We start from the raw sequence: 24,781 nt of genomic DNA, 5'->3' as shown, positions 1-24,781 counted from the left end.
ACACAGTTTTTACACACAACAGTTTGATGTTGTACTAAAAACAATAGTGTCCCTGGGGCCTACTGAAGGGTAAACTGTGCACACTTTCATTATAGGGTCTGACGATTTTTTAGGTTTGAGCCCCTGTGCCTGCATTTCATTGCTATTATTATTTTAGGATACCTCTCTCTGAGGCCAATGGCATCATTGTCACTGTGTCTTCCTCGAGCAGCCTCCCTCCAGCCGCCTACCATTCTGCCACTTATGCATAAAGAATTGTATCTATAAAACAAGAGTGAGCACCTTGTGGGTTCTTTTAAGAGTCAAGTGCACAATATATGTACCCAGATAACAACAGCCCCCGGCCTGGAGACAGCCTCTGTGTCACACTGAGAGAGCCAGCCCTCCTTGCTAGTTGACCTCTTAGCTCTTTGGACCAAGAGTACACATCTAATCCAAACCCAGCTAATCATATTTTATCTCCCAGGAATTTGGACTTGGATTACCATGATATTGACTCAGGTAGCTGTTGAGGTCTAAGCTGCACATAGACTTGGAAGCTGAGGCTGCCATTTGGGGAAAGCTGTGATGACCGCGTCCCAAGTGGATAAAAGAAACAAGAAAGCAAATCTGCAGGGAGGAGAGAAGAGGAAAGCCAACATTCAGAGAGAAGCAGAGATTGTACTATCCTAGAGAAAGACAGAGGAAAAGCAGACTTGATCCCCGGTTTTCCATATCCCTACTCCTGTTTCCGAGAGACCCAGCCACACTTGTGACAATGGGCCTTACTCAGAGCTCCTGGCATCATTTAGTCAACGGGTTTTTGTTTTGTTTTATTTTTGTTTTTTAGTGAAGCTGGTTCTAATTCATTTCTGTTCTTTGCAATGAATGGTCCCTGAGACAATGAGAACTACAGTCTGTTTGTTGTTTACTATCTCAAGTGCTCATCAGCATCCTTGTATGTAGATATTTTTGTCTCCATTTTACAGATGGAACTGGGCCTCAGGAAAGTAAGTAACTTGCCCAAATTCATACATCCAGCATGTGGCAGAGTGGTGTTTGGACGTGGGCTATCTGACTCCAAAAACCATTCTTTAACCACTTTATTTTCCTCTCTTTCATGACTTTGTGATATTTATTTTAGCCCTTTGAGCTTCCAGTTTATTGGCGGACTTGCCATATATGCGAACTCTGGAAAACTAAGATATATTTTGACATCCAAAAAATCAAGATGTGGAGCCAAAAAAATCATAGAACACAACTAGACCTTGGTAGTCATATTTTTCAGTGCCTTAATTTTTAGAAATTGGAAACTGAGGTCCCCAAATTTCAAGTGACTTGTATTATAATGAACAGCTTTCACACATATGAGATAGATATTAAGTCTCTGATACCAGAATTCAAAATTTTTTTGCATCCTCATACCACATGATCAAATCTACCTGTTCCAAGATGGTCTGACGTGTTTCCTCACAATGATCGATCTTGTACACAAGTTACCAGCTCATGGGATGTCCATCAGCCCTGCCTCTTAACTGACAGAGTCACTTTTTTTTTTTTAATTCTTTATTTTATTTGTTTATTTTTGGCTGTGTTGGGTCTTCGTTTCTGTGCGAGGGCTTTCTCCAGTTGCGGCAAGTGGGTGCCACTCTTTTTTTTTTTTTTTTTTCATTTATCTCAATTTTTATTGCAGAATAACTCAAGCTAAGACACAGAGCAAACCCCATCCCTTTGGCAATTACGGTTGATTCAGGGGTGGGCATGGACCTGGAATAATCCCAGACAGAGCCTTTCCCTGGAACTGATGCTGAGAGCAGCTTTCTCTTTCTGCCAATGTTTCAGTTGGTGCAGCCAACACCATGTTACCTTCACATGGAGATCTATATGCTGGAGTAGAAGAGTGTGTGAGAAAAAACGTGTCCTGGCAGTTCCTATAGTTTTTCCTTTAATTCTGAAAACTACCTGGTATCCTTACTAGTTAAGCTACCTGTAAATCCCATTTCTTATCAAAGTTAGCATTTTTGTTTATACTGTATGTGATCAAGAGTAATGTCTAATGCATAACTGTGAAAGGAAAGAGCTAATTAAGTAGAAGAGTTTGAATAAACTGAGTTCAACTTCAGGCTGGTAGAAATGGAGTATAAAAATGGCATGAGGATTACAGAGGTACAGGTGACTTTGGATGAATTGCATGTGAAAGTCCACATGTATAGCACACAGTAGAGTCTCTGTGTTAGCATATGTGTGTGTATACAGTGAGGGACATAAAATATTGCATTCTTAAAATTCTTTTCTAATATTCTCTAAGATTCTTTCTCTTTTTACATTGAATTATTTCTCATTTTATAGGCAAGAACATCACCCTATCAATTATTTCTTTTTTTTAATTTATTTTATTGAAGTATAGTTAATTTACAATGTGCTAATTTCTACTGTACAGCAAAGTGATTCAGTTATGTGTATGTGTGTGTGTATATATATATATATTCTTTTTCATATTATTTTCCATTATGGTTTATCACAAGATATTGACTATCATTTCCTATGCTATACAGTAGGACCTTGTTGTTTATCCATTCTATATATATTAGTTTACATCTGCTAACCCCAAGCTCCCAATCCTGCCCTCCCCCAACACCCCCAAATATTTCTAATTTAATTTAAAGGGCTTAGTTTCCAAATGTAGCCACTTCATCCATAGGTCTCCAAGGTGAAAGAAGCAACAGTTTCTTTAAATGAACTTTATGAAGGTCTAAAATGTGGAAAGGACTCCTTCGCTACAATACAAGGATTCACTTGTAGTGAAGGGAAGAGTCGGATAATTTATGTGGGGTGCCACTCTTGATCGCGGTGCGCGGGCCTCTCACTATCACGGCCTCTATTGTTGCGAAGCACAGGCTCCAGACGCGCAGGCTCAGTAGTTGTGGCTCACGGGCCTAGTTGCTCCGCGGCATGTGGGATCTTCCCAGACCAGGGCTCGAACCCGTGTCCCCTGCATTAGCAGGCAGATTCTCACCCACCGCGCCACCAGGGAAGCCCGACAGAGTCACTTTTGAACTTAGAACACCAAAGGCCACCACCCTGCAACCTCAGTTAAAATTTTTTTCAATAAATGCTGAAAGAGACCTTTTTACATCACGATGAAGGAACTACCTTTTTATTGATTAGAATAAGATTTATTCAGCAAGTGTGCCATTGTTTAGGAAAATCCCTAGAAAGAAATCTATATCCTTATTTCCTTATTTACTCCCCATTAATTGAGTGCTCTCTAAGTGCGAAGCACTGTGCCAGGCATTGTGTGGGAAGTATAATAGTCCCTTTCCTTAAAGTACTCAGTCTAACTCCAACCTTTCAAGTGATTTGGAAATGGGATTTAAATGCACCAATTATTATGTGGCAAAGCATATGCTACCTTTTTTCCTATATAAGGCTATAAAGAAACAAGAGACATTTAGCAAGAGACAAATTACTATATAAAATGCAAAATGCCTCTACAATAAAAAGTTGTGATTTTAGTTATAGCACAGTATGATTTATTCTCTTAGCCTTTCTGATAAGTGAACCTTTGCATTTTCATGCTTTATTCTTAATTTTAAAGTATTGGAGTGCGTGCAGTGAATGATCGATAGGTAGACAGGGCAGCGATCCCACAGTGCTTTGAAATTACTCTGTTAACACCGCTCTTCTGTTTTCTCCGGGGACAGCGTTTCCCACTCAGCGCCCTCCCTATTACAGCTGCCCCTGATGATTAAATATCAGTACCGAGCAGCTTTGTAGTATATTCTCCTAGGAGACTTCTTCTATTCATTTCTAGCATAATCTCTTATACTCATTTCTTGGGAATGAAAACCCATCTTGTCGCTTTCAGCCAGGTCCCAGAAGTGAAATACGGGGGCGCATTAATCTGCCATGACAGCCTAATCCCATTCCTCGCCACCTCCCAACAATTCTCAATTTCCTAATTACCTTTCATGGTTTTCCTTCTGAAAGTTTCCTGTCTTTTCTGAAAGCCATGGCAGCACACTTCCATTGTCTCTTTTTCAACGAATATGCATATCTAGGGAAGTTATGAAGGTACATAGTTCATAGCTATGCAGGTTCCTTTTACGCGCTTATTTTTGGTGCCTGTGCAAAGTGCTGGATGCCTATGGGGGACAGAATTTTCACGTTGACTTTTCTTTTTAATAAGTTTCTCCTCAGTGTGCTGCCTGTCCAAAAATTAAAAACTTCAGTATGTTGGGATGACCTAATCAATAATGAGCATCATGAAAGATCACAGGTATAAATCTTCCTGTGCTTAAGGGATCTGGATTCTCTTCTGCTCTCCTTCTCTCCCCCGTCTCCACATACCCTACATGTATATGTAATATTTTCACAATTACAGTGCGTGTGCCCGGGAGCTACTGATGTGATGGATTTACTTACCACAGACAATTAAAATGAGGTGTGGTGCCAAAGTCAATTTTTTTCCACATGTGATTGATTTGAGGGTTTTTTTTTTCACATTTTACATGAAAAATGACAGTATGCCTTTACATAAAGTACATTACATGAAAGACATGTCCTCTTTTTAAAAATGGTTTTATGATCAAGTAAGATTGGTCAGTACTGCATATTACGTCCCCTTCCTGCAGAATCACAGTGCATATTTTCACATATAGATGCCACCGAGAAATCCTATAATAAAGAAACAGTTTAACTTTTTAAACCCAGCATTTCCCAAACATATTTAACCACGGGACCCTTTTTATTTCTGCCTGTAATGCCATTTAACATTCCAAAGAACTAGTATTCTGTAGAATACATTTTGATAAAGTTTATCCTAACAGATAGACTTTAATTTTTGCCACTTTTATCAAGTTTTCTGACCATGGACTTCACTCTTGCGGTCCTAGGAGGTTCATAGCATGTGCATGAGTAATGGCAGGTGTAGGCGCATTCTCAGTGAGCCTTGGACTGAGAGAGAAAGCACCAGGATGTCTTGCAGTCTTAGAAAATCTGACAGAGACCAAACCTAGTAATGTAAATAGAGGAACCATATGGAATTGGAAACATTCTTGCTAAGATGATTTCATTCTAGACAAAAAAAGTAGAGTTAGTATCATGCTCCATCCTGTGAATGCTAAGATTGGCACCTTGCTTGCAGAAAGGTGACATCGTAAGTGCAAGTCTCCTGCGCAGTTATAGGGGACTGTGAGCTTCCTGAAGGTAAGAGCCATGTCTTCTTTATCTTTGTATCCCACATGCCCACAGCCTCGCATTGCAGTAGTCATCAATCCTTATTAGGTGAATGAATCAATCAATCAATCAATCACAGTCTCTTCATAGCATTAGTCTGGTTCTGTTGCAAAATCTACATATTTGTGATTAAATCAGTATTGTGTGAGGGTGGGGACAATGTAAGACGGAATTACTAAAAGGAACAAAGAGAATGTGAGGATGAAGATGCTCAAACCGTGGGCCATCAGATGCATTTGCACAAACACCCTGAGAGTCCTCTGATGAAATGCAGCAGTTCAGAATCCATGTGGATCTGGGGCAGAGGAGAGGGCAGCATAGGAGGCACCAGTGTTTTTGTTACAAGGTGTCCCCTGGTTAAAGGAGGAAACATCCTACTGATCCTGAAAAAAGAAAATATTTAGTGACTTGTTATCATGTAGCTGATTTAACTTTGTGAGGTCTGCTAAACCAACCTGATAAAGGAAGAGATGATATTTTGCATCTTGACCCTACTTTACATCAATGACTCTCTTATCAGGATTCACACCAGTAACTGGGGCACATCTGGCATGGCTAGTTAATAGAAACAAATCACAGGAATCTGAGCCTGTGGTTAGCAGTTATACTAGAAGAATTCTGAATTAAATTTTGAAACCTGCTTTCATTGATGACAACCAGCTTGGCAAAAATGGAGAACTGAATATCAGAAATGTACAAGTTATAATTATCTTTCTCATTATGTAATGAGAAAAAGCTTCACAATTTGGCTTCCAGTCTAGAACTGGTACTTACTAGCTTTGTGACCTTGGAAAAGTAGCATAACTTCTCTGAGCCTTGGTTTCCTTATCTGTAAAATGAGAAAATAATACCTATTTCATGGTTGTTGTCAGGACTAGAAGAAGTAATATATTAAGGTGTTAATATGTTGCCTAGTTCATGGCAGGTACTTCTCATGAGAGCTATTATTATTAATAACATTATTTTAAAATGTTAACACACTTATTATTGTCAACCTTCAGTTTGAACTATAATCTCTAGACATACCACCACAACCTTATAAGCCAAGCAACTAATATTTTTTAAGCACCTACTCCATGCCAGGCATTTGGATTTGACATGCATATGAAACATCCTAGAATTTCAAAAGCCAAGACAAATACAGCTAAGACACAATACAGTGTGCATTTTGAAAAATGTATTTTCATAAAAATGAACTCTATGTTAGAAAAATAGTGACTAACATTAAATATTAATCACTTAATGCTAAGATTAGCCTAACAAATTTTCACGTATTAAATGATATAGATTAAGGCAAGATTTAAAGAAATAACACCACCTGATTAAAGTCTAGTACCCTGCTTACTAACCCTATTCCTAATAACCCCTAATCCTGCTGTTTTATTCCAACATGTGGTCAGCTCTGAGCCTTTCCAGAGATCACAGGTCCCCTGCACGCCCAAACCAGCCATGATCTTGGGCCGCCTCATGCTGGAGCTAGAGGGCACCTTATGACTGAAATCCCTCACGTGGCATTACATGCAGTCTTTGCTCCTCTCACTAAAAGGGCAGACTGTGATCTGGCAATCTCTGGCATTTCCAGGTTAAGGCCAAATTGCCCTTTCAATGTCCACACTCTGCAATTAGCAAGAAGGAACACAAGGACCTTCATGGGTCCTCGGCTGCCGTCCCATGACTGTCCTTTAAACCATAGGATTCTCGGAATGTCTCTCAACTCTTAAGATGCTCTAAATGCTACTTCAGGAGAATTGGAAATGAACACACTGGAACATTTTAAATGAGCACTTGCCAAATTGACATTGTTGAGGAATGGGTTGTTCTACATAAGCAAAATATACAGATAATTCAAAATTATCCTTTCAAGTATCAATTAACATTTTATTTACTTAAAATGGAAATATCTATGTGTTTTAATTGTTGATTAATAATTAGTATAGACTACAATCTACTACATGGCAGGCACTATGATAGGCACTTACAAGTATTTTATTGTATGCTCCTAAATAACAAGTGAGGCAGAGAGTATTATCATAATTTTAGAGACAAAGAAACTGATTCTTAAAGCAACCAAGTAATGACCCGAAACTATTACCGAGAGCTGAGTTCTGACTCCAAATCCAGGGAACTTTCTGGAGTTCGACATTGAGATATCATAGTGTGACTGTAGGCTGGAAAACCATAGTAGAAGCTTGTCAACCTTACATGTAAAGCAGATTAAATGGGTTCTGCATAATATTCACAAGGTCTTTTCCCATGGAGCCGCAAATACATTTGGTACATGACATTCGTTTTGGACACTCAGAAGCTTTATAAGGTTTAGTTCATGAAGCCTATCCTGATCCCCAAAGCCAGGAATTATGTCTCTTGTCCTCAGATCATCCAAAGCACTTTGACTGGACCTGGAACATTTTCTGTGGTATTTATATTATGTGCTCTGTGCTTTATTTTCCCTTAGGACCACATCTCATCTCCCTTACTAGTCTGTAAATTTCTTAGCAGCGTGGGCTGTGTCTTTTTCATGGTCGTATCATCCACAGCATCTAGCCTAACACAGAGAAGATTCCCAAAACGTTTACTTAATACATTCATGAACTACACAGGTAGTTACCTGAGGATGTGTCTGCTCATGGTCCTTTGCAGAAGCAGGAGAAACACGTTGATCCAAAGAGCCAGTGTCGGGGGATCGTTGCCGGGTGAAGGGCCTTGGTCACTCACACATCTGTCTTCTTTCAGGAGCGGCTCTGCCCTGGCCCAACTCTATGGAACTTCTGCTACCTTAGAGCATCACCATTTCAACCACGCCGTGATGATTCTTCAAAGTGAGGTACAGACCTAACATTCTGCTTCTCCCCTTGAAAGAAAACCAATGAAATGATGTTTCCTACTTCTCTTTCTTTGCAATGCCACAGGAAGATGCAGAGAATGGCACTCTTGGACCTTTTCTTTGTGGCTTTTTAAAAATTCTTTCAGATGCCTGACCAAGGACCTTGTTCAAATTCGTCCTGAGCTGATTCATTTGGGTTTTATTATTGGTTAGGAGGCTTTTCAGATTCACTTAGCAGAGCAGACTGCCACAGCTTGTCACCAGAGCATGGCCTTACCTTTCTTAACAATACAGAAGCCCACTAACAGATCCAAGTAGTGAGTGGCCCAACATCTCCATTTTGTGAAACCCATTTAAAAAGATGGTAGAAGCAGAAACAGGGTGAGAAAGTTACACTTTATTCGCATAATTGAGAAACCTATAAAAGACAAGAGAACTTAAAATTGCTGGTGGGACCGATTTGAAAGTGAGAACTGCAACTAAACTTGAGACCCAGGGCTGCAGCCATATGCCTTATTTTGCTTCATGTGGCATTGCAGGAGTTAGAAGTAGTTGGTCTTTTATACTTTTAGCTCTCCATGGAGAAAAAGTAAAACCGCTAACTGACTCTGGCTGAGGCGTCTGAGTTTGAAATTGCCAAGAAAGGATCTGCTTAATTTTCTGCAGGCGTACAGACTTTTTTTTGAGGCCAGGAAGGGATCATCTGTTCCCCATTATTTGTCAGTTCTCTAGCTGTGCCATTAATTATTATTATTATCATCATTAAGGCCCTGCTTTGCTGGAATAGCATCATTAAATATGGAGGTTTTTTCCTCCAGCCTATCTTGAGAAAGAGTGTCTTTTGCAATATCGCGAAAGCCTTCTTTGACCCCATAAAGGAGAGTCAGCACTCCGGAACCTGAGTGCAGCTGCAGAAGGCAAACCCGCTGGGGGAGATGTATTTGCAGTTGGGAATGAAACATCAAGGGTCAGGCTCTCAGTAACTCTGACAGAAACCAGTATCCCAGCATCTGTAGCTCTGGAATTTTCCTATGAAGGCCATGTTTTAGCTGCGTGCCGTGGCAGAGGGAAGTAGGAACAGGAGGAAACTGGGGTCAGACTATCTTTTCTGTACTGGTAATATGATGGGTTTACGCTCCTGAGGCCAGACATTCTCACCTTTGTAATAACAGATTATATACAGGAGGTCAGGGTTTTCTCAGAAGGTCATTTGCTTGTTTCTCTGGGAAAACAAACCCCACTAACTCAGACTTTGTCTTCATACAAACAAAATACATCGGCCGCACTTCACTCTGGGGGTTCTCTTTGAAGAATGCAGGATAACAGTAATGGAACCAAGCAGTGGTGTGTTCAGGCTCTGCCCTGACGCTCCCCCTGCCCCGCTCCATCCTGCCCATCAGAAAGGCAAAAATGCAGATGTCATCACCACCCCACTTTCCAAATAATGCAGAGGCACAGAGAGGTTAGATAGCCTGAAGAAAGTTGCTCCAGACCTTTCTTCCTCTACATTTTTTTTTTCCATCAATACCATTCCTCCCTAAGGAGTAGAAGTAGTATTTTAGGGAGACTAATCTATTTTAGAGACCAAACCCTTGAGGCACCGTAGAAGGCCAATTTACATATAAGCAATACACTGATTGCAAATTAACTTTTATTATTATTATTATTAAAGCTGACCTGGCTGGCTTTGTCACTCTCTTAGCTATAAATTGTGTTAAGTTACTTTATGTCCTTTAAAAGTAGTAAAATGCACTCTCAAAATAATCAAGATCCTCAAATTCAGACCAACTTTCTCCTGGACTTCACATTAGGTTTTACTGTAACTGGCTCCTAATAGCTATATTTCTTTCCCTGGGAGATGCTAGATGTGTGGCTGGATCCAGATGACCACTTTTCCAGAGCTCCCAACCACTTTTCCCAGGCCCCACTACACCAGCCTGTGATTGATCCATGGGGCAAGGCTGAGGCAAAGAAAGCTGGGCAGAATTATGGTGTGGCATTCCTTTAGTTATTAGTCTTCTTCCTACTGGCTGAATTAAGGGTCTGGAAGAGTTCATTTGAAAATTATTATTAATACTGGACCTGGTCCCAGGTGGAACCAATATACTTTAGTCTCTAAGGAGTGGTGGGTTCCCCCAATGAGATAAATTAACTCAAGGAAGCAGATTATCATCTGGTGCCTGGTAGGTAGTGATGTACCAATTGATATTCTGGTTCCCTGGAAGAATTAATTTACCTCTCGTTGGAATATATTCTCAGGCAGTCACTTCACTGCCTTCCTTCTGCAGCATCTTCTGGCTCTCAACACTAGGTTTAAAACTGGTCCAGTTCCCAGACCACCTGTTTATGAGTTCATATCTCATGCTAAGAAAACCTGACAAATGAAAAGTCTTAACTTTCAAAGCAAATTAAGTGAATTGTCAGTCATTTAAAGAAGGATTCTTTCACACTTTACTAAAAACACTGTGGAACTGTCTAGTGTGGCTAAAACAAATTTGGATGGAAAAAGGTGTGCTTTTCAAAGGTATGGAGACACAGGTGTACTTGCAGGTTGTTCAAGGCCAAAGGCATCTTTAGAGCCCTCCTATGCCAAGAGCAGTATCTTATACATTCTAGCTACTCAGTAATTATTCACTGTCCCGAATTTCACACACTCCATCCAGACGTATCTTCACAGCTTAACACGGGGTTTCTCAACTTCAACAGGATTGTCATGTTGCGCCAAGTACGTCTTTGTTGTAGGGTCTGTAGGGTGCACTGCAGGATGTTTAGCAGCATCCCTGGCCTCTCCACTAGATCCCAGTAGCACCGTCCCTCAGTGTGACAAGAAAAATGTCTCTAGACATTGCTAGAAGTGCCCATTGCCAAGATCACCCCCATTTGTACCACTGGTCTAATGTTTCTTCTCTTCCTTGAAGTCATTTGTTGCAAGAGCAAATACTTACAAAAGGCCAACTTAAGTCTTTACTAGTGAGACTAGTATGTATTGATATATCGGGTCAGAAAGATTCCCGAACGTTTTGTCAGCTTTTCTGCTCTGTAATTCCACAGGACGTGGGCAGTTAAATGGAGTTGTTGGCACAAACGTAGCCTGAGGAAGATGAGTTCAAACACTCTTCAATTTTGTCTTCAAGACTAAGCATAATGAAGTGTCCCTTGGTGGTCCTCCTCAACAATGATTGTACTCCTAGCTTTGCTATGTTTGCCAGGGAATCTGTTTGTAGTTGCACAAAATGTCATTAAGCTTTTTCGAAAATGATTTTATCATGTTTCTAGACTTTTAAAAAAAAAAAAAAAAGGTAGGAAAAACATGTAGTCACCAAGCTCAGATTTAATGTTGTCTTTTGTGACTTTGTACTTTCTCATTCCAGGGTCACAACATCTTTGCTAATTTGTCCTCCAAGGAATACAGTGACCTTATGCAGCTTTTGAAGCAGTCAATACTGGCAACAGACCTCACGCTGTATTTTGAGTAGGTATTGGCATTTGATCTATTTGACAAATGGATACCTAAAGTTTCAAGCTATAATTAATTTTCAGGTCCATATTGGGGATTGCCTGTTATTCTAGCACTGATATCAATGTGTAAATGACCTAAACTTTTTGTTGTTGTTGTTGTTTTCCCCTCATCTAAGAGAACTTCATTAGTGTGGTGTCTATAAAACAAGACAATCAGGGCTACAATCACGAGATTTATATCTTTCTTCTGTTTTATGAGCCTTGTTTGGGACTCTTGGCTGAAACAAAGTGATGGCCATTTTTATTTTAGAGACTGGCTAAGATTGCTATTTTAGACTATGATTTCCGGTTAGATCTCTAATGGCATTGGTGATGCTAATGAAAAAGATTTGTTGCTGAAAGGATGACCAGAAAGCCAAGCCTTCATTCCTTGCCTCTCCTCTAGCTCTCTTTCTCAGAAGAGCCGTCCTCCTTTTCCCAAAGCTCAGGCCCCCATCTGAGCTGGCAATTCCATCCTGCTCGTTTCCTGTGAGACCCGCTCCCTCAGATACCACCTCTTTTGGCAGCCTTGTTATTTCTTCCTTCGCTGATATGCACAGTTTTCTCTGATCTTAAAGACCAAACAACTTCCCTTGCTTAAAAAATTCTTTGACTTGACCCCTTGGTCTTTAATTGCTTTTCAATTTACCTTTCTTTTACTGCCCACCTTTTAAAATAAATGGAGCACATGAGTACCTTTATTTTCCTAACACCCACTTACACTTTGGAGACCAACATCCACCTTCACATTCTACCGGCATTGTACTTTCAGAGGTCACCAGAGACTTCCTTGTCCCCAAATTCGATGTCCTTTACTCATTTCTGATATTTTCTAGCTTCTTTGAGACATCTACAGGTTTACTGATTTCTCATTGTCAATTTCTACTCTCTTTTCTTCCCCAACATCCATCTGCCTTCCTCTCTCCTTTTCTGGATCCCTTATAGGTTTCTTTTCTCCTTGCTTCTACGTATGAGTTCCTGAACCCATGTTCTTCTTTCTCTACTCTACTCAGATTCACTCCCTTGGCCTCAGTGCTATATTACCTCTATAGAGGCATAGAGAAGACCCTGAAATTCTTCACTCTAACACTACCTCACAGTCTAGACCTGCATCTCCAACACCCATCTTAAAAACCTTCAGTGGCTTCATTGCTTTCAAAGCAACCTCTAAACTTGGTTCGCATTTCAAGGTGCTCCCTCCATAATCTGCCCCCAACTATTTTTCATCCTTGTCTTCCACTTCTCTCCAACATGATTTGTACTCCAGCCAGACAGGTCTAATGTTACCCTTTGTTTTTCGTTTTTCAGAAAAAATAATCCTTTTTGTTAGTTAACTGCATGTTACCCTGGGAAAACACCTTATGCGGTGGCCCTAGCTTCCCAATCATCTCACCGTTCCTACATGGAATCCTGTTCCTCCACTTCCCTATCTGGCTGAACTATCTTCTACCACCTTTTCCAGGAAGCCTATATCACTCCCTTTGAATTTTATTGTACTTGGCATTGCATCAGTTAGAATTAGATTCAATTGTAAGGGACAGGAAACCCAAAATAACAGTAGCTTACTTCTTTGTCACATAAAAGAAATCTAGAGATAAGCAATCTGCAGTTGGCAGAGTAGCTACATTAAGTCATCAGGGACCCAGGCTACTTTATCTTTCTGTGCTGCCACCTTCAAACACATGGCTTCCACCTGATTCCAAGATAGCTGCTCATTTTCCAGGCAAAATGTCCACATCCCAGTTATCAGAAGGAAGAGACAAAGAAGAAAGGGGCCAAAGGTGATGCAAGTTATCTTTTAAGAGATTTTTCTGGAAGCTTCACATAACAATTCCACTTACATTTCATTGGTCAGAATTTAGTCACTTGGCCATCCCTAGGTTGAAGGAAGGTTAGGAAAGGAAGGCTTCATTTTGGGTAATTATATGCCCTGCTAAAGTCTAGGAGTTCTATTACTAAGAAAGAAAGGGAAGAGAGATATTTGAGTAGACAACTGATAATCTATGCCACAGGTGTTTATTGCTGGTCTCTAGTGAATGGGTTATGACACAGTATAGTGCAAGGAGTAAAAGGCTTTGGAATTATATTGGTCTGGATTTAAGTCTCATTCTGGCATTCTAGTTAAACCTGGTGTATTGAGCCCAAGTGTCTATGTCCTCTCCCTTCTGAAACTCCACTAAAATGACACCAAATAAATTTAAAAGCAAAAACAAAAAGGAGTAAATCAGAGAACCAGAGAGGGCCCAAAACAACTGATAAGAGATAATCCATTTGTGGAAAATGGAAGGCCAGCTGATGAATGTAACTGATCTGGCAGAGTGGAGTGGAAAGTAGGAGGAAAACTCTGAGAAGCAAGCCACTTTGTCTTGCAGAGCCTTGCTTGCGGCTTAGAGACAAAAAGTACCATGAAAAGTGAATGTGGCGCTCACAGCTTAAGACAAGGAAATTACTAAAAAGTCAGTTTTCAGAACACTCAGAGCCCACCAAGTCCTCCACCAACCTAGCCAGATAACTCCCTTTCCTCTATCCCTGGAGAAGGGCAGAGGTTTAATCTCTGGAGAAATGAAAGGAAGCGCTCTGGACTGAGAAAAGTTCAAGGTGGGAATGAGACGTAGAGCTCAGAAGAAGGGATGAAGTCAAATGGAACAGGTCTCTGGATTGAAACCCCAAGCCCACAGCCCAGTCACCCAGAGGCCAGAATCTATAAGCCACACATCCAGGTTTCTCAGATTCATCAAATGGAAGTACAAGAAGTGCAGTTAAATTTGAATTTCAGATAAACAATGAATAATTTTTAGTATAAATGTGTCCTATGCAGTGTGTGGGGGGGACACACACATACAACTCCTGCTTAGCCTTTTAATGCCGTACTCTTAACACACAGATAGCAAGGATCACAGAACATTTTATGAAAGTCTCACATGTGAAACGCAGAGACCGAAGCAAACAGAAAATAAATGGAATTCAGAGAAAACAGGGAGAGGAACAAAAACCAAAAACTGTTGTTAATATCCTTAGAGAGCTAAAATATTGCCCCATGAAATAAGAACAGAATGCTTTAAAAAATAATAGGAGCAAACTGTAGAAGAAGAAAGAGCTCTTGCAAATTAAAAACATGATGGCCAAAATAAAGATCAAATGAAAGCATTGAGAAATACAGTCAAAGGACAACAAGGCAGCAATATGAAAAACACTGCTTTATTTCATTATATGCTTTTTAGTACTGTTTGATTTGTTAACTGTTGTATGTATTACTTTTATAAATATAAATTTAATTAATTTTTAAAATATATTTTAAAAGTAAAAATCCTAGCTCTGCCACTACATAGCTGTGTGTCATCAGACAAATTATTTACCTCTCTGAGCCTCTCTTCTTCATGTGTAAAATGGAGATAATAGTACCTATGTTATCTGTCTTATGAATGTCTTATATCTTATAAATGTCTTGTATGTCTTATAAATGGTGGCATCTACAACCTCATTTGTTTTATAGGCTATTTATTTTGCATGTTTTGTGGCCCTCATTTTGACTTAACTATCATGCTGTTCCATCTTTTTCTGAATTGATGCTCCTGAATTGGTTATTTATGGAAGCCTGTATCCCTTTAATATTCTTATTTCCTGTGTCTGACACTTGCATGGTTTTGTGTTATTTTTCTCAAAGTAGAAGCATTTTCCCAAGCCAAGTTTCCAAATAAGTTCTAAGGGAGAAAAAAATATCAACAGTAGGAGTCCATTCATTAAGCCCTGTTAGGGATGTGACGAATCACTGAGTGACCACTGGGATGCAGTCAAGGCAGTTGGTTGCAACTCGTTTTCTCATTACTCTGCTCTTATCTTAATGCTGCAGCCCCGGCTAATGTTTGCTGACTCCAGAGAAGCTGGCTTGTTCTCTTTTTGTCAGCCTTATTGTTTTTTTGAGTTTCTGAATAGCTGCTCATTCTCTAATCTAGACCTTCAGGAGGCTGATTCACTTGCCTGTCTAAAGTTGCATTGAAGTATTGCCATATTTTTAGGCAAAACAATTCCTAGGGTTAATGAGGGGGAAAACAGCTACTACAAACTGTCTCCCAGTTGCTTTTATTTCACAGAGATACAGTTGTGGAATTGGGAGGGATGTTAGAAATGATGTAATCCAATTCATCTCCTTTATTTTGTAGATCAGGTACTAAGCTTGAAAAGGTTAAATAGTGTAGTTTGGGTCACATAACTAATTATGTGGCTAAGCTGGAACCCACACCTCCTGTTTCGAGGCTTTTCCACAAACACTGTATTCCTTCTCTAATGGAAGAATTAAGAAGTAGTTGTCATTTACGCTGGGGATGCATTACATGGAAATATTGACCTTCCCAGCTGTACATGAATTAGTTTATTATGAAAACCAGGATGAGTTCCCATCCTCTCTCCCAAAGCAGAGCCAGAGACAAGGGCTTGCATGCACATAGTCTAGTTTTGGAGGTAACATCAGGAATAGGAGTGGGGGACTGGGACAGTGAAGTGGGGAAGGAGGGAAGCTCTTGTAAAGACACATTCCCTTGTTGGTCAGCACTGTGGTCAGTCGGGTTTGATCCCGCAGGGACTGTCTGAAAAGTCTTGTATAAGCTGCACCTCAGAATTACCCACCAGCCTCCAGCCTCCATCAGCCGAGGCTGTTCCATGGGAGTTAAAACTTCCATGCACTTCCAGGACGTGCATGCCCAAGGGCTGGGGATTCCTGCAGCCATTCCCCATCCCATGCGCGGGCTCAGAGCAGCACCAGGGCAGAAGGTAAGCAAGGCACAGGGCAGCCGAGGCAGGAGCCATGGTGCTGGTTGGAGCAGCAGTGGCTGAAGAAAGGTGGACTCTGAGGCGGCCTTGTACCCTTTCTAGAAGTTTGGATCATCCTTGGTTCTTCTGCCCTGACTGCTTAAATCAAAAGCCTTGACACAGCGGAGGTCAACCAAAAAGGACACTCACTGCTTTCCTCCCCTAAGAAGGGGAAAGTCACCCTAGAAGGGGTCAAAGCAGGCAGGGAGAAGATCCAGTCCTTTTGCAGGGAGGTTATGACTCATTCCTGGGGGCAGGATCTCCTGCCATGAGCCAAAAGGGGAAAATGTAAAATTCCTGGAAATATGGAATTCCTTTAAAAACAACCACAAAACCTTGTAAATTTAATTTCTAATGGCTTTGGGTATGCTCAGGATTCTATACTACAAATGATGGGTGAAAGCAGAATTCACAAGTTTAAAAAACAGAAAATCAAACAAAACCTCCGTGTGAATTTCTGGGCTTCACAACCTAGGTCTGGGGGTTAATTCCTCAGTCTGATTTTCCAACTCATTGAAAGCATTTTCCAGTTACTGCTGAGTGATTTTCTGAAATTGATTTCTGTGCCTATTTCTGAGTCCCCACAGTGAATACGGCTTTGATAATTAAATAGTAATTTCAGCATCTCAAGCAGGAATTAGATATACCCTATTGGTAACCAGCCATGTAACTTTGAGAGAGTCACTCAACCTAATCTCTCTTTGCCCTGGTTTCCTTGTCAGCAACATGGGGACAGGTACATCACCCATACCAATCTCCTAGAGTCCTTCTGGTGGCCAAAGGAGATTACCTATATGAAAGATAATTAAAATTTAGATAATCTAAACAATTTAAATTTGATAACACCGATAATTTAAAGTACCTTATAAAGAAAAGAATCATTCAGCCAGAAAAATTAACAAAATTTGGACCATAAAAGATGGCACTTGTTGGGGCAGACAGAGAGAGAGATCCAAAATTACAAGTGTTAAAACTTCAAAGAGATGTCGCAGTTGCCTTAGACTGTCTGCATGAAGTCAACAAAGATGACCTTGCATCTTCCACAATTAGTAATAAAAACAACGCCTAAAATTTCCTGAGTGCTCACTTGGGAGATTTATATACACATTATTCCATTTAACACTTAAAGCAGTTCTGTCAGAGCAGGTACTATTATTGACCAGGTACTATTATTGACCCCATAGCAGGTACTATTATTGACCCAATCATACACATGAGGAAACTGAGGTTTGGAGAGATTCAGTAAATTGCTCACCATGTTAAATGGTAAAGCTGAGATTGGAACCAAGTATTTAGACTCCAAAATGCTTGTTACTACTCTGCCATTCTCTCTGCAGTTAGTTTAAGAGAACCAAAGGGGAAACCGAGGCCACTCCTGGAAATACTTGGGCACCAAGGGCAGCAGTAATGCCAGTTCCAGACCCACTAGATATCAAGCCGGTGGCAACTGAACAAACTGCTGATGCCACCAGCAGGCTGTGGGTGGGGTGGAGGCTCCAGGTGAGAGTTGCTCAGGAGCCTTACCTGTGGGGCTGAGACCGCAAGTAGAGGCTCCTTGTTCATTGTTGAGCTATACTGGGACATCAGAAGTTGGCAGTTCTTTAGCTTTAATACAGTCGTGGAAGCTGTTGCTCTCAGGTAGCAGTAACTGTTTAGCATTCATCCCCAGCAGGTTGTGACCACAGAATACTATATCCCTCATTTACCAGGTGCCTGCTCCGTGCCCAGCACTGTTCTAGGCATTACAGTATCTCCCTGTATCACCACTAGAATGGGAGCTCCATGAACGCAGACATCTTCCTCTTTAGCTCACTCTTGGAGCCCCCAAACCTGACACACTGCCTGACATAATAAATTCTCAAAATATTAACTCTTTGATGTTGAATTCTCATATCAGCCTGCAAGGTAGATATTGTTATCCCCATCTTCTAGATAAGGATACCTGGGCTTAGAGAGGGCACATACTTTACCCAAAGTCATCAAGTTGCCTGTGACATGTCTCCATGCCACATTGCCTCAGATCACTATTTAAACCAAGAATTATCCAAGAATTCAGATTTTATAAACCCATTTGAGCGCTTAATGCTTTTCTGGTTGGCTTTCTAAATTAATCAGACTAATCTTCAAATTGAAAAATTTTCACTTCCCTTTGTGCTCTGCAGGCATTCATCAGCCATTACAGAAAATGCCCAGTCTAATGGTTTCTTTGTCTTTGTCTTTCCAAAGGGATGCAATAAGTAGTATTTCTCAAAAGCATCTGATTATGACAACAAAATGTACTAAATTGCCTTAGATTGTTACGAGTTATGGTTTGACCATCCTTCTAAAAATTAGACTAATATCTAAAATAATTTATTTTATGAAATACAATAGGAACTCAACAAATGTTTCTACTGCCATGTAGACAGGAATATTCATTCATTCATCATTATACAAATGTTTATTAAGAGTCCACTATGTTCAGAGTTTTCAACCTCTACAGTAGCCTACACTCAACTAGCCCCATATTGGAAAGGAAGAGGATAAATTAATGCATAGTAAGGTGTAATGACTTATAGGGCTTAACCCATTGTTCTTTCCCAAACATTCTTATATTTTAACAGAGCTGATGAATTAACCCACGGAAATTACTCTAATGTTAGAACAACAGACACAGTGACAGGTTAATGGAAGAAATATTTTGGTACTTTTTGATGCACATCAAAGCATTTTATATCTATTCATCCCCATCCACGTGATATTGCAACTGAATAAAACATGAGAAATGTATCCACTAGCACTTACTGATGCCTTCTTTATGCCAGGTACTGTGCTAGTTGCTGGGGATCACAGGCAGAGAAGACATAATTCTTACCTTCAGGGACTGAGAACCCAGTGTAAAAGTGAGAAAAACAGTAATACCACATCGTGAGGAGTGCTACGGGCCAAGTAAATGCAGGGGCAACTAGGGCATGCTCCATCCAGCAACCCCTTGGACCACTTCTTGTCCTGGAGATTATGAATCAACTGAACTAACGGTTAGGGCCTTGTATTGTCTAATTTTCTGTCATTTTCAACATTGAGAGTCATTCTCGTCTTTCCATTTCCTGCATTTGCCAGTTTTATTCGTGCTGTCACCAACAGCACAGCACCTAACAGGTAATTTCTTTCAGGTTCTTAGCTGGTCATGTGTTATCAGTGCTAGTCTAACACAGGGAGACAATTCACTTTCAAAATTAAATATATGGCTTTTTTCCCTTTAGTCATAATTACTGGAATTAACATCTGCCTACTAATTTATTATTCCTCTCTGATGCTTTTATGCCCAAAGTCCAGAAGTGTCTCCAGAATCTGCATTTAGCAATCAGTTGCAGATGTATGGTCTGCCTGTTGAATGAGCTGAAAGAACAAAATTCTCCTCCCCTATACCCATTCCACCCCGTCCCCTATACTCTCCTTCCACACGTCTGACAATTCTGGAGTTGAAATTGCAGGAGAGTCACAATGATGATTTTCCACCTCAGCAGTAAAACCTTCCTAACATTCATAGAATTTGAGTAGATTCAGAACAGTTAGATAAATAGATAAAGATTATGTGTCCATATATACATGTAGAGTTATATAAATTTACAAAAAATATTCCTGATTAAAATATACACAGGATTGGTAATTTCTCAATTTACAAATAAAAGGTGCCTTGTAGATGAATTACAAACCAGAAAAATTTTCAATGTAGCGATGGGTGACTGGTAACCAATCTTTAAAACTATTTTTGAAGGTAATTTTAGCAGTGCTGTTCAAATGATGCTTTTTTAAAGATTGCTGTTTTTCGGAGTGAAACATATGTCAGGAGAGCAGGATAAAAGCCTAATAAAAACATATATGATTATAAATGAGATTTTCCAGTAAGTTGCTTTCCACTAGCTGAGGTGTTTGCCATTGTCCTTGAAAACCAAGGTTCCCAGTGATCTGCTTGAAAAGTTAATGATATATTTCCTCATGACAGAGGAGTCTGGATACAGGGAGTGTTATATAATTTTGTGGATTTTCAAATGTTCGTTTTAGCAGCCCCATGTTTTTAAAAGCACTCCTATTTCTAACAGTTTCACACATGCTGATTTTGACTCTATGATCTATATACACGTACACATACAGATGTTAAAAGGAGCAGCTGTGTGGGCCAATTTCTCAAAAGCACAGTGAATTTCACGGTTATCTCTAAGGAGGGGGTCAGAAATACACCACCTAGAGCTGCAGACCACCAATCTGGTCTGGGCCATCTGCAGCCCTTTGGAGCATCTCATTGTTGATGGAGAGACCACTGTCTGGTGCCCACCGTGGTACTCGGTACTGGGTACTTCCTTAGGACAGCAGCCTGTGATGCCGTTATACCTATGTCCAGAGTCTCACAGCATGCAAGGCTATTTTGCCCCCATTCATGCAACACACAATTTATAAAGACTATCTCAGAGGGCCAGAACTGGGAAGCTCGGGACCTGGAATCTACCTAGATCTGCCCATAACTACCCTGGGACCCTGGGCAAATCACTTCACCTTCCTTCACCTTGAGTTTCCTCACCTATAAATGAGAGAATTACAGCAGATTTTTTTCAAAGGTTCCGTATACCCCTAACAATCCGTATTTATAATGAAAACTCAAATTAAACATAGAAATCATTCTATGACCCAGCAATTTTACATATATATAAGTGTGTGTGTGTGATTTATGTACACAAACACACATAGAGACAGACAGACGGAGACGGAGAGGCAAAGAGGGATCCAAACCTTGGGACCCCAGAATAAATAGAACCTATCAAGAAATAGCCACACTTTTGTCAGTGGAGAAAAATAAAATTAGTATGCCACATTTTTCTGTGCTCTATGAAAAGATTCCTTCTGCCCCTCTTCTACCTACCACCCCCTAGGGATAGTGGATATTCCCTTTTGTCCTGATGCAGTAGACCCTGGCTTTGTTATAATGTGATGTGATGCCTATGACTGATTTTGGGTTCAGTTGATTTAAGACTTTCGCACCAGCAGCTCTAGGTATTAAAATTTTCATAATCGTGGAGATTTATTCTTCTGGTGCTATTTGGCTGGCATGTCATAGATTTGCAATTAAAACAAACAAACTTCTATATTGAGTTAGACGCCTAGGTAATATGCTTCCACTTTACATCAAAAATGCTGTGTCTCATATATTGAACATACTCTCAGCAGGTATTCCAATAGTTATGGAGGAAGGGTCAGACATTGGTTGGGAACGGTGTTCTTACATTTCCCACAACTTGTTATGTTGTCCACCTGGATCAAGTTAGAATCTAGTCTTCAAGACAGGGCTTTTCTTGGATAGGTTTTAGGTTGTTTTCTTATCTCAATCTCTCCAAATGACAGCTGTGAAGACCATAGAACAATTGGAATCTAGGTGGAACCAGTGTCTAAAGAGGTTTTTTTTTAATGAATAGTTTCTGAGATCATCTTCTTCATTCATTCATCAACTCAACAAATATTTATTGAGCTCCTGGTAGATGTCAGGCACTGTTGTAGGCACTGGGGATTCAGGGGTGAACAAAAATGGGCCAGGCCATTGTCCTCATGGAGCTTGCCTTCTAGTGATTTCTTAGAATAACTCATAGGATTGAAAAGACACCCAGGTGCTTATGATGACAGAGATGATGACTGACAAGCTCTTTCAGAAGGCCTTCCATGATCTTCCATGACTCTCCTAGCTAAGCCAAGTGCCTTCCTCTGTGCTCCCAGGATGTGCTGAGCACATCTTAGCTGCTTGGGGCAGCCATTATTCCAACAGCTTGTGTTTGTATCCCAGCTCTGCCACTCACCACCTGGGGCCAGTTCACTCAACCCTTCTGAGCTTAATAACAGTAGCTAATCCTTACTGAGCACCTACTGTGTGCCAGGCACTCTGCTAAGTGTGTTACATAAATCATCTCATTGAATCCTCCCACCAACCCTAACAAGATAGGTCCTATTGCTATTACTCTTCTCTGACAAGAAAACTGAAGCCCAGCAAAGTTCAATAACCTACCCAAGGTCAGTCATGTGGTTAATAAGTGACAGAACCCAGGAAGTCTGCCTGGAACATAGTAAGGGCCCAATAAACATTAGCCTCCTCAGGGCGAGGAGTAGGGGGAGGCAAGTGAGGTGGGTCACGAAGAGTGCAGTGTCAGATCCTGTCTTTATTTAAAATTTTGATATTTTATTCATCATGGGGTGTTTTTGTATTTATGCTGATTTTTTAAAACATTGCGTTAAGATATTATTTGTCTTGATTACTGAGTTTGGGGCACCCACTTGAATTTTGTACCCAAGGCGAGTATCTCTCTAACCTCACTCTAGTCCCAGTATCATTAGTATTATCATTAGCATCACCTTTGAAGGGGGATTACCTGTATTTGTTGATCGCCCCTAGTAAACTCAGAGATGTTTACAAATTGTCTTGTGTCCATAAAGCCTAGTAAAGAGTTGGCACAGAGTAGGTGTTCAATAAATATCTGTTGTACCAAACTTTCTGCTCCACAATTATTCAAAAGAAGAAGAATTTCCATTCAGGGAGAAGGAAGAAGTAGATGACCTCTTCAATCTCCATAAAGTCCAATCAGTCCAGTGTGTATCACTGTTGGCAGTAATACTGTTAATATTATTTACACATCAACCATGGCTATCAGATATTGAGTATCTACCAGTACCAAACACTTGATGCACCTCATTGCAAATTCTTACCGCAAAGCTGGAAACTGAGGCTCAGCAATGTGGAACCACTTGCCCAGGACCATACAGCTAGTGAGTGACAGTCAGCATCAAGCCCAGGTCTGTGTGAGTCCAGACCTGGGCTCTTTCCATTCCGCCACCTCTTTCTATTGCAGTTCACAGTCAGTGGTGGTGATGTGAAAAAGGCATGACCATGGTCAAAAAGAAGGGAGTGGGCAAGTGAAAAAGGTGGTAAAGGTATATGAAGAAAAGATATGCCCGCACCTGCACACCCGAAGGGGAGGGGTGCTGCCGGGCCCTTCCATGTGACTGTGCAGGGCCATCCCTGCTGAGTGCAGTGATGTTGTTGGGGAGATTATCCCATCTGTGGTGTGGCCTTGACCTGTACCCACTTGAAGAAGCAAATCCAGGACCTGCCTTTGTGTCTCAAATAAGGAAATGAGTCACCTGTTTGTCTTCCTGACCTGCCCCCTTTCAGGTGAATTGAGTTGTCCATCTGACCAGGTGGCAAGAAGTCCATACTGTTGGTCAGCTGGTGATGGGGACTCCAGACAAGAAACAGGGAAGCCAATAGCACTCAGCATCTTGTCCTTTGTCCCCCCAGATTACAGTGGGTCAGCATAAGTGTTTAAGATCCTACTCTGATTTCCACCATAAATGACATGGTACTATTTTGTAAAGTGTATTCCTTAAAACGTCAGTGCTATGGGATTCTATGGTTAAGTCAGGGTGAGTAGGCTTTTCTCAGTATTTCGCAGAGCCTTCAAAAGGCTAATGCGGTGGTGAGTCTCTAGAGAGGTATATCACAGGCAGCATTTCTCAAACCCACTCGGCCAGAGCACTCCTTTTCATGCAGCACCTCCTAAGACTGGCATTTCGTGGGATGCACTTTGGGAAACAGCGTGCCAGAATCCTTTAAATGGTCTCTCATTAGGAAGTGCCAAGAGAGTGAAACCTTGGGAAATGATTCTTAAAGAATCAAAATGGTGATGTCTTTTTTTTTTCCTTTCTCACTATAAATATGAAAATCATATAACTAGGCTAAAGAAAGATTTTGAAAATAGGAATGTCACCCTATATTCACAACTTGAGAAGATCCCTTCTTGCCTCTTCCATATCTATACATCTCCAAATGTGTTTCCACATGCGTGTGTATCCAGCACTTAAAATGTGTAGACACATGCTAAAGGCATTGCATGTTGTCTCATTTAATCCGCACAATAACTGAGTCAGCAAATAGGACCCCCAAGTTAGAGCTAAGGAAATTGAGGCTCAGAGGGTTTAAGTGACTTTCTGAAGTTGCACAGCAAGGAAGTGACTGAACCATTATCTAAACATAGTTATTTCTGACTCCATAGCCTATGTGTTTAAGCACTGAGATGGTGAAATAGTTATCTTCTAACTTCTACAAAAGTATTTGTCCTGAATTTACTACCAGGGAGTTTATCTTATCTTGGATCATCATACAGGTCAGTTCTAAGTTGAATGATAAAAGAACATTCTAGAACTGTTCCCACTTTTTATGTGTCCTTGCCTCCCTTCTCTGACTTTCAGTGAGAGTCACAGGGCTTCACATCAAGTAATCCCAAATGCGGGACCACACTGTTTTCTGTTTTATGGCTCGATAATCTCCTCCATTGTAAATACATTCAGAAATGACTGTGGCTTTTTCTTGAAGCCTCAACATTTTTTTTTTAACTGATTTATTTTGATAGCACTTTAGCC

At 40.5% G+C, this 24,781-nt stretch overlaps 1 protein-coding gene across 1 annotated transcript in view; it reads left to right on the top strand.

Moving 5' to 3' along the window:
- The window catches only part of PDE11A (phosphodiesterase 11A), a 447,087-nt gene that overhangs the window by 371,041 nt on the left and 51,265 nt on the right, over positions 1-24,781 (top strand). Inside the window, exons 14-15 of the mRNA XM_007190409.2 lie at positions 7,951-8,041; positions 11,413-11,513. Coding sequence (XP_007190471.1) covers positions 7,951-8,041; positions 11,413-11,513 — 192 coding nt within the window. The remainder of the gene's footprint in view (positions 1-7,950; positions 8,042-11,412; positions 11,514-24,781) is intronic.

Source organism: Balaenoptera acutorostrata, chromosome 8 (genome assembly GCF_949987535.1).
Source record: "Balaenoptera acutorostrata chromosome 8, mBalAcu1.1, whole genome shotgun sequence".
Classification (NCBI taxonomy): Eukaryota; Metazoa; Chordata; class Mammalia; order Artiodactyla; family Balaenopteridae; genus Balaenoptera; species Balaenoptera acutorostrata.
This window is presented reverse-complemented; position numbering and strand designations above follow the sequence as displayed.